At 40.4% G+C, this 14,656-nt stretch overlaps 1 protein-coding gene across 7 annotated transcripts in view; it reads left to right on the forward strand.

Moving 5' to 3' along the window:
* ATRNL1 (attractin like 1) overlaps positions 1-14,656 on the forward strand; it is an 810,133-nt gene that overhangs the window by 675,312 nt on the left and 120,165 nt on the right. For 4 of the 7 annotated variants that reach the window (XR_015155896.1, XM_086379578.1, XM_086379584.1 and 1 more), the window contains one exon: positions 2,018-2,132. The exons of 1 other annotated variant lie outside the window; for it this stretch is intronic. Coding sequence is in view for 4 of the 6 variants with exons in the window: in XM_086379578.1 (XP_086235704.1) it covers positions 2,018-2,132 (115 nt within the window). In the remaining 2 variants the exon portion in view is untranslated. Of the gene's footprint in view, positions 1-2,017; positions 2,133-4,999; positions 5,233-14,656 lie in introns of those variants that run through there. 2 more of the 7 variants (XR_015155897.1, XM_086379579.1) reach the window with 1 other exon arrangement.

Raw genomic sequence — 14,656 nt, forward strand, 5'->3', positions numbered from 1 at the left:
TTGGAAGCAATCAAGATGTCCTTCAATAGTTGAATAGATAAATAAAGTATAATACATCAAGACAATGGAATATCATGGAGCACCAAACATTGAAGAGACACAGACAAACATTAAATGTGTATTTTTAAGTGAAATAACTCAATATGAAAAAGCTAAATACTGTATGATTTCAGCTATATGCTATGATATTTTGGAAAAGGCAAACCTATGGAGACAATAAAAAGATCAGTAATTTCCTGGAGTTTCAGGCAGAGCACAAAGGACTTTAAGGGCAGTTAAACTACTCTATGGGCTTCCCTCATGGCTCAGCAGTAAAGAATCTGCCTGCAGTGCAGGAGACACAGGTTTGATCCCTGGGTTGGAAAGATCCCCTGGAGGAGGGCATGGCACCCCACTCAAGCAAGTATTCTTACCTGATGAAATTCCACGGACAGAGGAGCCTAATGGGCTACAGTCCATGGGATCGCAAAGAGTCAGACAAGACTGAAGCGACTGAGCACACAAAACTGTTCTATATGATACTGTAGTGATGAGTACATGTCATTATATGTCTGTCCAAGCCCATGGAACATACAACACCAAGAGTGAACTCTAATGTAAACTGAGGACTCTGGTTGCTAGAGATGTGTCATTCTAGGTTCATCACTTTTTACAAATGTGCTGCTCTAGTGGGGATCTTAATAATCAGGGAGGCTGTGCATGGGGGCAGTGGGTTTATGGAAAATATCTATCAGTTCAGTTCAGTTCAGTTGCTCAGTTGTGTCCGACTATTTGCGACCCCATCAACTGCACCATGCCAGGCCTCCCTGTCCATCACCAACTCCCGGAGTCCACCCAAACCCATGTCCATTGTGTCGGTGATGCCATCCAATCATCTCATCCTCTGTCGTCCCCTTCTTCTCCTGCCCTCAACCTTTCCCAGCATCAGGGTCTTTTCAAATGAGTCAGCTCTTCACATCAGGTGGCCAAAGTATTGGAGTTTCAGCTTCAACATCAGTCCCTCCAATGAACACCCAGGACTGATCTCCTTTAGGATGGACTGGTTGGATCTCCTTGCAGTCCAAGGGACTCTTAAGAGTCTTCTCCAACACCACAGTTCAAAAGCATCAATTCTTCGGCGCTCAGCTTTCTTCCCAGTCCAACTCTCACATCCATACATGACTACGGGAAAAACCATAGCCTTGACTAGACGAACCTTTGTTGACAAAGTAATGTCTCTGCCTTTTAATATACTGTCTAGGTTGGTCATAACTTTCCTTCCAAGGAGCAAGCGTCTTTTAATTTCATGGCTGCAATCACCATCTGCAGTGATTTTGGAGCCTAGAAAAATAAAGTTCAGCCACTGTTCCCACTGTTTCCCCATCCATTTGCCATGAAGTGATGGGACCGGATGCCATGATCTTCATTTTCTGAATGTTGAGCTTTAAGCCAACTTTTTCACTGTCCTCTTTCACTTTCATCAAGAGGCTCTTTAGTTCTTCTTCACTTTCTGCCATAAAGGTGGTGTCATCTGCATATCTGAGGTTATTGATAATTCTCCCAGCAATCTTGATTCCAGCTGTGCTTCCTCCAGCCCAGCGTTTCTCATGATGTACTCTGCATACAAGTTAAATAAGATAGATATATATAAAAATAAAAGATAAATAATATAGATAGAAAATATCTATAGCTTCCTCTTAATTTTCTGTAAACCTCACTTCACTAAAAAATAAACTGTTAGAGAAAAAAAGATGAAAATAGAGCAAAGCAATGAGCACTTTTCAAAAATTGCAAAAACACATGCTAACATGTCCCAAGAAAAATGTTTTCCAAATGTAAATGACCACCACTACAAAAAAAAAAAAAAAAAAAACAAAATAGTACTACAATAAAATACTCAATTGAACTATTAAAAATTGAAATGTGGTGTCTCTTCAACTACTAAGAATGTACATTTTAGCTGCCTGAAGCATAAGAGAAAAGTAGAGTAACAGTATCGTGTAAACAATGCAAATTTAGAATGGGTTTTCTTTTTCAGGGAGCACCCAAACCAATAGCCATTGAACCCTGTGCTGGGAACAGAGCTGCAGTTCTGACCGTGTTTCTTTGTCTACCGCGAGGGCCATCAGGTGCCCCTCCCCCTGGGCAGTCAGGTAAGATGAATGAGGCACCATCAACAGTTAAGCAAAACATGTAGACGGAACAGAAGAAATAAACAATACTACCAGACAGCATAATAAAGATATTTGCAAGGTTCTAATTCAGAGTATGGTTAAATTTTATTAGAATACAACTTCTATCCAAGTATCTCACTATCTGCCTTGCTATAAATTCAGATTTGCCAATGTTTGTCTTAGAAATGCATATTGAATATATGTGTGTATTTGTATGTAATATACACATGTATGTATGTATATACACACACACTTCAGTTGGTCATTGTAATTACAAGGAGTACTTTCACTAGCGGGGAAAACAAGTTCTTGACCCTTTTGGGCAGCTACTTTTCTCCCAGTATGTGTATCATATAGGTTGCCAAATTATAAATGCGATTAGAAGCTTGCTTCATAAATACGGAATCTAATTAAGGAACTCACTTGCATGTTTGGAATGTTTTGTGGCATCAGAGGATAAGAGCTTGATGCATCCATCCTGGAACATTTAAAATATGTTCTTGCTGTTAGCACCAGCCAGGTGTGGTTCATAGACCTGGGGACCCTCGCCTTTAGTTGAGCACAGCCAGCCTTTTCCTCTGATATTTGTTTTCCTGCATAAAAAGCATATTTTAAATTTGAAGTAACTCCATGTATCCTCTTAGAGATCTTCCCATTGTTTTGACCATTGTCTATATTGTAAACATGCCCAATGTTGAGTATAACTTGTTGCTAAATCAGAAAGTGTGTCTATTTCTCTTTGTACATATCCTCTTCTTTCTGATCACAGTTTCTAATTGTTCTTTCTCCCAATTGTTTTATCTAAACAACTCTTAGTGAAATGGATGCTTTTTAAGGGTAAGGGTGATTTCAAATCTATCTTTCTCTTCAATTCCCCTTAAGGGTAAAATAAAGTGCAAGGATGTGGGCAGGTTCTCAGTAATGGAAATTGATGATGAACTCATCTCCCTGCTTATTTTTCTTTCCTTAATTCCCTAGTTAGCTCTGACCTTGCTCCTTACTTTCTCGATTTGTGCCCAACAAGATACAAAAATGGAAACCACCCTACTTTATAGCTTATAAATTTTAAGATATTCATGTAATATATTTTTTTCCGTATGGCAACAGAAGATCTCCATCACCTCCAAACTTGTCAGTTATGGTGCCTGATGATATCCTGTTGTAGGAATTTCTACCCACAGTTCATTTGTAGTTGTTTTATTCAATGAAATAAACCTTCTCGTATGTTGAATTGAGTGCCTCCCCTTTCTCCTTTCAGAACCACCAAGGTAAAGGGGATGCAGTGAACAGAATACCTTGGCACTGGTCAGATAAGATGGATAATTATAGGTAGTGTGCCCAGCTAATGGAAGGATTGTTTCAAGGATGGGATGATGTCCAAAACAAACACTTTGCTAATGAAAACAAGTCTATGCGATATACACCAAGGTTCTTCTAGATCCTTGACAAGATGACGTACTGAAAGGCAGAGTGAAGGCAACTGCCAATACTCTGTCCCTTTAACCTTTGAAATCTATTTGACTGATTTGAAAAAGCCGAACAGCAGTGGGGACCATTACCTCAGCTGTGTTTTATGAAGGTGCATTGCAATTACTAATGATAATGCTATATTAGATGCACACAGATTTTTACTCCTTACCAAGTGTTTTCCTATTTTTCATGGTTGATCCTTATGACAAGCATGAGCTATAGGTATCATAAAACTCACTTTATAAATGAAAGGAATTTATGTATATAAATCTCTGTATTCCTACACTCAAGGAATAATTAGAAAGTATTAGAGTACAGAGCCAAACACCAACAAAAATATTTATTACTAACATTCCAGGTAATTTTCTCCTATGATCTATAGGAGAGAGCTTATTTTTCTGTAATCTACAGCCCATGTCTTCACAAAGTCAAACATTTGGAGGAGTACTGAAAACATCTACAGGGTTAATAAAAGTAGACAAAAACTTGAGCTAATTTGCCACACTGTTTATAGTGGCTATACATTGAACTCTGTTGAGTATCTGTGTGCACCATTCAGGATGAGTTTGTTCTTCCTTGGAAAAAAAAATAATTTTTTTAGCCAATTGTATAGGACTAGGAAAACTCATTGATTCTACTCCTTCAAAATAAAATGTTGTCTTCTGTCTGCAGTCTATTTTGAAATGCATAAAGGACATAATATTACTAATGGGTGGATAGTAGGATGAGCAGATGGAAGATATAAACCAAGTAAAGAAATGTTAATCGTAGAATCTAGGTGATGTGAATCCTGGAGTCCACTGTAAAATTCTTTCCACTTTTCTGTGTGTTTGAAATTTTTCATGGTAAGATGTGGGAAACAATATGTTTTTTAAGAAAAACTCTTGACTTTCCAGGGGTAAAAAAGACAATGCCAATAGAAATTTTCTAATGTTCACATACGCGTTTTCTCTAATCAAGGCAAATGTTGACACCAGTATGCAAACTAAATGGCTTATTTTTTTCCCTTTTCATCAAGATAATTTTGTGTGTACCTTGTCAATGGAAACTTACCATAGTATCATCAAGTATTTGAGAAGAAATGCATTCCATTGATAGTTTGGGCACCATATTGGCTCTTCAGAGGGAAATGTTGACATTGGTTATCTCATTGCTAATGTTCGGTTCATCTCGTACCTTGACAGGAAGATAAAGATGTGTGTCTCTGCTTATCACAGTGTATAGAAAGCAGTTCATAAATATTTTTGATGATAATGATAGGAGACCTGGGAAACATGACCTTGAGCAACCACTTCTATCTATGAGACTCAGTGAGCAATAATAAAATGAGCAGTTGGACTAGAATCCATTCATTGATTCTCTAATTGTACCACCAGGAGCCTTATGTTCTGAAGAGCCTCCTCCAGCATTGGTGCAGGGTTAGAGGTGAGAGGGAGTTAAGAAGAAAGTGGAGGAGGAGCCTCATGGACAAACGCCATTCCCACTGTGTAAAGGACAGGGTTCCCAGAGTCTTCTCTCGGTTCTTGGGCTGTTTATGTCTCCTAATGTGAATGTATCTATTCAGTGATGAATAAACATTAATTATTAGATTAAAAGTCCTCTTGCAGTACTTTGTACGATTTCTAATTTTTTAATCAGGCCCTTTTCTGAAACATAGCTTCCTAAATGTCAAAAGATGCTTTTCATAATGCACTCTTCATTACCATGAATAAAAGCATTTAAGAGAAGGATGAGTTTGAGGATATGGAGAAGGCGGAAGCATCCTGCGAGCATGGTGGCTTTCTCTCAGAGCCTACATGTCAGCACTAACAAATAAGTGATTTGGAAAAAAAGCAAAGGTTAGTTCTGGCCATCTCTTTTAAGTAGCAACTAGTGTGTTTTTTTGTTTTTTTTTTTTAATTCAAAGCATGGCCTTGTCTTTGGACTTTATGCTCTTTCTACCAGCAGATATTCCAGTATTATTTAGCAAGTAATATTAGACATGGCCCTTTTAGTGTCTGTCTAAAATGCATGGAGTCCCTTCTGTGGCTCATCTTAGCAGACGTCAGAAGAGAAACTGCAGATTCATCCTTTAGATTACTCCATTCAGTAGTCTTTTTTTTTTTTTTTTCCCATATAATGCATGTAGATGTTTATGAGCAATTCTCCCTCTAGGTAGCTTAGAAGAAGAAAAGCAAAAAATACTAAATAGGCTTTTTGGCACTCCTGGCGCTGGGCTAATTAGGTTCCCTGCTCCCTAGCTCTGTAAACCTGCTGCTTCATCCTTGTATTTCCTATGAACCACCACTGCCAACCACGCCAGACTCTCTGGGCTAAAGCAGGATTTCTGCTGTGGACATATGTACACAGCCACTTTCTCTTGACCTCAGAGTGGTTGAAAGGCTGACGTCCCCATGAAAGCAGGGCAAGCATATCACCCGTCACCTTGCAGAGCAAGGTCCCCACGCATTTTATAGTCATATTAAGATGAAATGTGGACAAAGAGAGCTCTTCAAAAGCATAAATTGAAAATGATCATGATTGCTGTCACTTTGTGATGGAGGATGATTGATTTCATAGTTTATGGATTCTTACTAATATGAAGCAGATTAACTTTTATCACTGGATTAAAAATCTGGTGGCCCAAATGTCCACTGCCCGAAAGGAGTTAGGTGCTTAACTTAAAATGTAGAATTTTGCCCTGATCTGGCTTCATGTTTGGCAAAACAAACAAAATGAAAGCTACTGGAATTTCTAAGGTTTTGAAATTCTTTTCCCTAAGGCTTTGAAGTTTTGGCAGGCTGACCAGGTTATTTTGAAAAATCTAGAAATATTGTACGATTTTTAAAATGACAGTCTACCCACAGTATCATGGATAATAATGACAAGAAGAGAACTTTGATTTGATCAGATGAAAAGAAAGGATAACAAAAAGCAGAACAAGAGGGAAGAGAGCTCTGAAGCAGGTTCTTTATATACACTAATTTGTTTAATCCTCTTAATGAATCTGAGAAGTAATTATTATTATCCCACTTTTACAAATTAAAAAATATATATCCTTAAACTCAAGAGAGATTAAATGACTCATCCAAGGGCCAGTACTGCCAGTGAGTGAGTAAACCCGAAGTCAAATTCAAGGCCACCTAGATCCTCAGCAGCCAAGACTCTGCCTTATCACTGTGCTTCTCTGGATAAAGATACAGTGGGATTCTCAATTGCTCTTCTTCTGGAAAAAGCTTTATATCCAGATGAAGGAGGAAGGACATGGAGGTTCTGCTAAGCATTGGGTTTAAGGCACAAGAAAGGTAAATTTCTCCTTCCTGGTGACTTAACTATAGGAATTTGATAGAATGCAAATATGTTCATGCTGCGACATATCTGCTAGTGAAAATATGACTCCATTTGGTATTAAGAACATGGGGCCACATGTTATTAGGACCACAACTTTAGCTCATATGTGTGTGAGTCACAAGTCCCACCCAAAGTCCAGATCCAGCTCTGCCACCAGCTAACTGGGTGGCCAAGTCTTTTCATTTCTGGGTCGTATTTTTACGTGTATGAGATGACAGGATTGGGTTTGATTCCTAGGATGGGTTTCACTCCATTCCTGTTGTACAGTTCTACTATCCATTATGCTAAATCATGCCAGTTTGGGGTAAGAAGAGCAATAAATTGTTTCTGAGGTGTAGCTTAACTTGCCTTTCCAGCTGCTCAAGACCAGTTAAGAAACTATATTCCATATATTACATGTTAGGGAATAAAAGTAACTAGCACCAATCGTTGAACTAAAAAAATAACATACACATTGTGAAGTGAAACTGGTGGTCGCTTCAGTCATCTTGGGCTCTTTGCAACCCCATGGACATAGCCCTCCAGGCTCCTCCGTCCATGGCGTTCTCCAGGAAAGAATACTAGTGAAGGTCGCTCAGTTCAGTTCAGTTCAGTCGCTCAGTCATGTCCAACTCTTTGCCACCCCATGAATCGCAGCACGCTAGGCCTCCCTATCCATCACCGACTCCCGGAATTCACTCAAACTCATGTCCATCGAGTCGGTGATGCCATCCAGCCATCTCATCCTCTGTCGTCCCCTTCTCCTCCTGCCCCCAATCCCTCCCAGCATCAGGGTCTTTTCCAGTGAGTCAACTCTTCACATCAGGTGGCCAAAGTATTGGAGTTTCAGCTTCAATGTCAGTCCTTCCAATGAATACCCAGGACTGATCTCCTTTAGAATGGACTGGTTGGATCTCCTTGCAGTCCAAGGGACTCTCAAGAGTCTTCTCCAACACCACAGTTCAAAAGCATCAATTCTTCGGCGCTCAGCTTTCTTCACAGTCCAACTCTCACATCCATACATGACCACTGGCCTTCACTAGACGGTCGCTCAGTCGTGTCAAACTCTTTGTGACCCCATGGACTATACAGTCCATGGAGTTCTCCAGGCCAGAGTACTGGTGTGGATAGCCTTTCCTTTCTCCAGGGGATCTTTCCAACCCAGGGATCAAACCCAGGTCTCCCACATTTGCAGGCGGATTCTTTACCAGCTGAGCCACTAGAGAAGTCAGCTAGCCAGTAGGAATTTGCTGTATGATGCATGGAGCTCAAATCTGGTGCTCTGTGACAACCTAGAGGAGTGGGATGAGGTAGGAGGGAGGTTCAAGAGGGAGGAAACATATGTTTACCTATGACTGATCCATGTGGCTGTATGGCAGAAACCAACACAATATTGTAAAGTATCCTCCAATTAAAAAGTTTTAAAAGTTCTTAATTTTATTTAAAAAGTCTAGTTCCCAGTCTCTGCAGCATGTTTGGATAAGACAGATCATTCATGTTGCCCTACTTCAGTGAGTAAAGGAGTCTCATAGCACCAGTCAGAGACTGAGGGTCTCTGAGGTGGACTGGAAACAGACTCCAGGTCTGCTGACTCTCAGTGCAGCACTCAGGCCTCTGAAGCCTTTTTTTTTTTTTTAACTGATTTACATTTTCCAGAAGCTTCTACAGTTTTCTGTCCCTTAGGACTCTCTGTTTTCCTTCCATAACTCTGCCACAGTATCTTCAAATTACAGAAACACACCTGTTGATCTGACCTTAGCACTCTGTTTGTTTGAGGTAGCTGGAATAAGAAATAAAACCACTGAATTGTATCACAACTTATTAGAACAATCTGTCACGTAGGTTACCTTTTAACCTCAAGTTCAGACATTGTTTACATCCAGCATATGCAGTGTGCGTGCGTGATCAGTCGTGTCCAACTCTTTGTCACCCCATCAGGCTTGTAGCCCTCCGGGGTCCTCTGTCCATTGAATCTTCCAGGCAAGAATACCAGAGTGAGTTGCCATTTCCTACTCAGGGGATCTTCCTGACCCAGGGATCAAACCCACATCTCTGGCATCTCCTGCACTGGCAGGAGGATTCTTTACCACTAGTGTCTCATCCAGCATATGGGTCTTCATAAAGAAGGAAGAAACAGTGGGCACTCGTGGCAAAATAAACTACAAAATGAGGAAAGAGAGCCCAGGGTGCAACAGAGATAAGAACAAATGTCTGGGACTATTGTGAATAATATGACTTTGTCTCAAAAAACTCTGATATTCAAAGTAAACAAAATCTACAGAAGAAACTGAATTTATCTTCTTTCCAAAGTATAGTTATTATGCATCTTCATTTGTTATATTTATTTATTAAAAATAACATGTAAAAATATCTGCTACAGGTCAAGCACTGTATTATATGGTAGAGAACAAAACAGAGTCCCTGCCCCCACAGATGTGAGTGCCTGTGTGGAGAGGCCCAGAAACGAATAACCATGCAAATAAACCTGTAATTGTGAAACAGGTTAAGTTTTGTGAATGAAGAATAGACAGTGTTATGAGAAAGAGGTGAAATAAAACTTATGTACAATTGATAAGCTTGCATATCTTTCAGCAGTAGTAGCAAAACGGTAAACACAGTCATTAAAATGCCCTTTCCTCAGTTCTTGTCATTGTGTCTCTGTGGTGTTTGACTGTTGAATATTCCCCATCTTGCCTCTCCACCTTCTGGAAACTCTCTCTGGTGTTCTTCGCCTCGATCTATCACAGGTGCCTACTGAGAATTTACTTGAGATAATGGATGTAGGGCACCTCCCATGTTTTCATTGCCTGCTTCACCAGCACTCCAAGTATAGGTGGGCATTCCCTAAGGATTGGTCCTGAGCCAATTTCTCATCCTTCTCCACCCTCTCTCTTTAGGATGATGCTCTCTTTGCTCATTGCAGGAACTTTTCAGATGCTAACTCCCAACTCCATGGATCTTCAGCCATCACTGGATTTTCTCCAGTTTTAATGTAAAGTCACTCTTCCTTCCCTCTCTCCCATTACTGCCCCCTACTCCCCTCCTCTGAATTTACTGTTTTGTTTTGTTTTAATTAAATTTATTTATTTGGTTGTGCTAAGGATATGCAGAATCTTTTGTTGTGCTGTGTGAAATCTAGTTCCCTGACTTAGGATCGAACCTGGGTCCCCTGCATTGGGAGCATGGTGTCTTAGCCAACAGACCAGCAGGGGAGTCCCCTGAATTTACTGTTTTTGTAAAGTCCATTTCTGAGTGGCTCAAGTTTGAAACTTTGGAGTTAGCTTTCTTCCTTCTCTTCTCCCCTTCAACATCCCTGTAGCCACGAAGCTCTTTAGGTTTTACCCCTGAGGCAGATACAGCAGACTTCCTTCTGCCGTTTTCACTCCCTCCATGTTTTGCTCGGGCCCTGTTTGCCTCCCATCTGGACTTCTGCCAAAGGAAGGCACAATTCTCTCACTCCCTTTCTCATCAGATCAGATCAGATCAGTCGCTCAGTCGTGTCCGACTCTTTGCGACCCCATGAATCGCAGCATGCCAGGCCTCCCTGTCCATCACCAACTCCCGGAGTTCACTCAGACTCATGTCCATCAAGTCAGTGATGCCATCCAGCCATCTCATCCTCTGTCGTCCCCTTCTCCTCTTGCCCCCAATCCCTCCCAGCATCAGAGTCTTTTCCAATGAGTCAGCTCTTCACATGAGGTGGCCAAAGTACTGGAGTTTGAGCTTTAGCATCATTCCTTCCAAAGAAATCCCAGGGCTGATCTCCTTTAGAATGGACTGGTCGGATCTCCTTGCAGTCCAAGGGACTCTCAAGAGTCTTCTCCAACTCCACAGTTCAAAAGCATCAATTCTTTGGCGCTCAGCCTTCTTCACAGTCCAACTGTCACATCCATACATGACCACTGGAAAAACCATAGCCTTGACTAGACGAACCTTTGTTGGCAAAGTAATGTCTCTGCTTTTGAATATGCTATCTAGGTTGGTCATAACTTTCCTTCCAAGGAGTAAGCGTCTTTTAATTTTATGGCTGCAGTCACCATCTGCAGTGATTTTGGAGCCCAGAAAAATAAAGTCTCACACTGTTTCCCCGTCTATTTCCCATAAAGTGATGGGACCGGATGCCATGATCTTCATTTTCTGAATGTTGATCTTTAAGCCAACTTTTTCACTCTCCTCTTTCACTTTCATCAAGAGGCTTTGTAGTTCCTCTTCACTTTCTGCCATAAGGGTGGTGTCATCTGCATATCTGAGGTTATTGATATTTCTCCCGGCAATCTTGATTCCAGCTTGTGCTTCTTCCAGTCCTTTGCTAACTTTTCATTGCCTGTTGAAGTGAGTCCAGACATTCACTCTGGGATGTAAGGCCCTCCTTGACCTCTGTCCAGCCTTCTTTCAGGGTTAGCAGGCATGGCGTCCTTGCCAGTGCCCACGAGCATGGCACCTCTGGCTAGTTTGGGGCCCATGTGCAATGATTTTAACCTCCTGAGCCCTGTTTCCTCATCTAGGAGATAAGAACGATGACTGGGTAGAAGGTCTTTATGACTGGGATTCCACCTGTGTATTTCTTCCTGTGATTTCATGAGTGTGTGTATGTCATCTGTCATGCTCACTGTTGTCCCTTGTTCTGAAATGCCCTCTCCCTCTCAGCTGCCTGTGTTCAAAGCCCAGTTCAAATGCCACTTCTTCCATGGAGCCTTTTCAGTTTCCTCCATATAAATGTGACCTGTGCTCATGAAATCCTACACAATTTGCTGGGTCATTTCTTTACTGCTTTGTGATATGTATCAAAGTCACTGTGTACTTTTGTTTAAACTTTCCTCCCAGGTATTAAGCTCTCTGAGGGCAGTGGTTATATCTCAGTTTATCTTTGGATCCCTTGTAGCTAACAAATTCTTTGTACTTAGGAGTTGCTTGATAAGTGTTCAATTAATGAGTAAAAATCATCCTTAAGTGATAGAACTTCTTTACCAAAACATATGTAGAAAATATGTAGATATATACTACAAAACTGTAAACTTTACTAGGTAAAATTTCACTTCAGGCCCATAATCATTTTTTAATTATTTTTGTCTATTTTTAATGAGTATAATTACAGGCCCATAATCTTTGATAGAATGGACCTTATGCTTTTATGATTCATGTAGGAGTCAAGCTACATTCTTAGGGACTAAAATCAAGCCCAACACTGTACCTCTGATTAAAAAATATCTATAAAACTTACTTGCTCAGATTTAAGGTTCAAGAAAAATCAGAATATTAGTGAAAGATGACACAAAATAATAAAACATTATATTTTCAGTGTAACATGTACTAAACCTATCATAAAATTGTTTTATTTTTGTAATTTGGACTTTGATTTCTTTCTTCCATAATAACTTTTTGCAAAACCATTTTATTTAAGTTTGAAAGAGCACAACTCAGGTCCACCCTTTATGACCAAAAAATATATACTGAACCTTGTGAAATAAATGTCCACATATTACTTATACACAGAACAAATAACCTCACAAAATATATCTGGCAAATAAAAAGTATCAGTGTCTGGTGTAGCTGTTACCATTAACCCACACCATTAGCCCAGTCTACTCTGTGTTCTTTATGTTTGTTGAATATATATATTATCACTTTAATTTCACAGATGAGGGAAATTAATTCACGGGGCTTCTTTGCCTGTGCACGTGTACTCGTGCTTAGTCGCTCAGCTGTGTCTGACTCTTTGAGACCCTTTGGACTGTGTTCTGCCAGGTTCCTCCGTCCATGGGATTCTCCAGGCAAGAACACTGGAGTGGGTTGCCGTGCCCTCCTCCAGGGGATCTTCCTGACCCAGGAATGGAATCTGTGTCTCCTGTGCCTCCTGCATTGCAGGAGAATTCTTTACCTGCCGAGCCATCAGGAAAACCATGTTACTTACCCACGTAGTAATTAAGTGATGGAGCCAGAATTTAAAACCAGAAAATTTCACACCATTGTGCTCTTTCCAAATCTTTTTTTTTTTTTTTGCAGGATTGGTGCGGCGGGGTAGGGGGGATTTGGAGGTTAGCCATGTGCCTTTTTAGGATAGTACAAGCTGGCAAGCTTTTCCTTTTACTGACCGGGGTCACTGTGAAGTGACATCGCCTTCGTTCTCCTATTTGAGATATTAGTTTATTTTTGTATTATTGTCAGTTGAGAGAAATTGATAATGTATAAATGAACCAAAGAAGAAAATAAAGACAACAAACTTGAAGCATAGTGAACATGGCTAATTAAACATACTGCAGAAGTGAGTGAAACACCCTAAACATTAACTGATTTGAATACTTTCAAGATAGAGTAATTAGAAACAAACTCACATAAATGGTCAGAATTTATGGACGTGAAAAATGAGACCATCAGCACTGAAAGCCTGGTCAATACATTTCTCTCTTTTTTTTTTCTTCCCACGTGCCACCCCTTTCAGGTATTTCTAGAAATGACTGGTAAATAATTACTGTGGTCAAAGAGAAAAATAGGAAAAAATATCAACTCAGCAAATCAACTTACAAAGTCAAAGGGGAAAATCAAGATTTGTTTGGAATAGGCAAGCTGCCTTTGAAGCAAAAAAACAACAAAATAAGAATTTTGTGGGCATGAATAAACTGCAAAAGCTTAATCAGTACCCCTGACCCCATAGGTATTTCTTTTGATAGCTAACACCATGGTGTATATAAAAACTGCCAATAAAAAGACATTTTACTTTTAGCTGATTATGAATTAAATAGTCCTGCATTACATAGGTTTAGGGGAATTTAGCAGAAGGCTTGGAGAAGGCAATGGCACCCCACTCCAGTACTCTTGCCTGGAAAATCCCATGGACGGAGGAGCCTGGAAGGCTTCAGTCCCTGGGGTCGCTGAGGGTCGTAAACGACTGAGCGGCTTCACTTTCACTTTTCACTTTCATGCATTGGAGAAGGAAATGGCAACCCACTCCAGTGTTCTTGCCTGGAGAATTCCAGGGACAAGGGGGCCTGGTAGGTTGCCGTCTATGGGGTCACACAGAGTCGGACACTACTGAATCGATGCAGAAGCAGCAGAAGGCTACTTCCTGCATTCAACAAGGACAGTTGGGTGGCCTGAGTATCAGAGAATTTTAGAATTTTTGGAACTTTGGAAATGGCCTTAGAAATCACTTAGTTCTGTCCCACATTTTGCAGAAGAAACTTGGAGAGCCAGATTTGGGGCGAGAATTGTCTCTGGTTAACACTGGACAGGAACTACAACCAAACTCTCTGCATCCCTCATGCAGGAAGGGACTTTGCCTCTTCCTCCTGTTCCTTAAGCCAGGTTGAAAAATATAACCTGAAAAAAAAAATAATAACAATCCACTTCTTACCAGAAGGCATACAGAAAGGAACTCCCTAGATCCAAAAAGGAGAATTAAGTAACTTGAGGAAATATGTCTCCTTACCAGCAAACTGACAAAATTTCTTTCTCATGCTAAGAAAACGTGGCTCAAGGGTCCTGGGAATTCTGTCTTCTCATCTAAATGTTTTTCTTAGGACCACTTCAGAGGACCAGTGGTTCCTTAATAAATCCAGTAGGAGTACACTCACGTTTTCATCAAAATTCTGTTACATTGTTAGCTGATTTAGTCCCAGATCCTACCTTTTACTATCGACCAAAGGTATTTGTGAGTTTGCTATGCCTTAGTTTTTAATGGACAGTGGAGGAACAGGCAGCAGTAGTAGTAATGTGGTTCTAAAAAA

This window comes from Bos grunniens, chromosome 26 (genome assembly GCF_055505025.1).
Source record: "Bos grunniens cultivar Pamir isolate PY7600 chromosome 26, Bosgru_T2T1.0, whole genome shotgun sequence".
Lineage (NCBI taxonomy): Eukaryota > Metazoa > Chordata > Mammalia > Artiodactyla > Bovidae > Bos > Bos grunniens.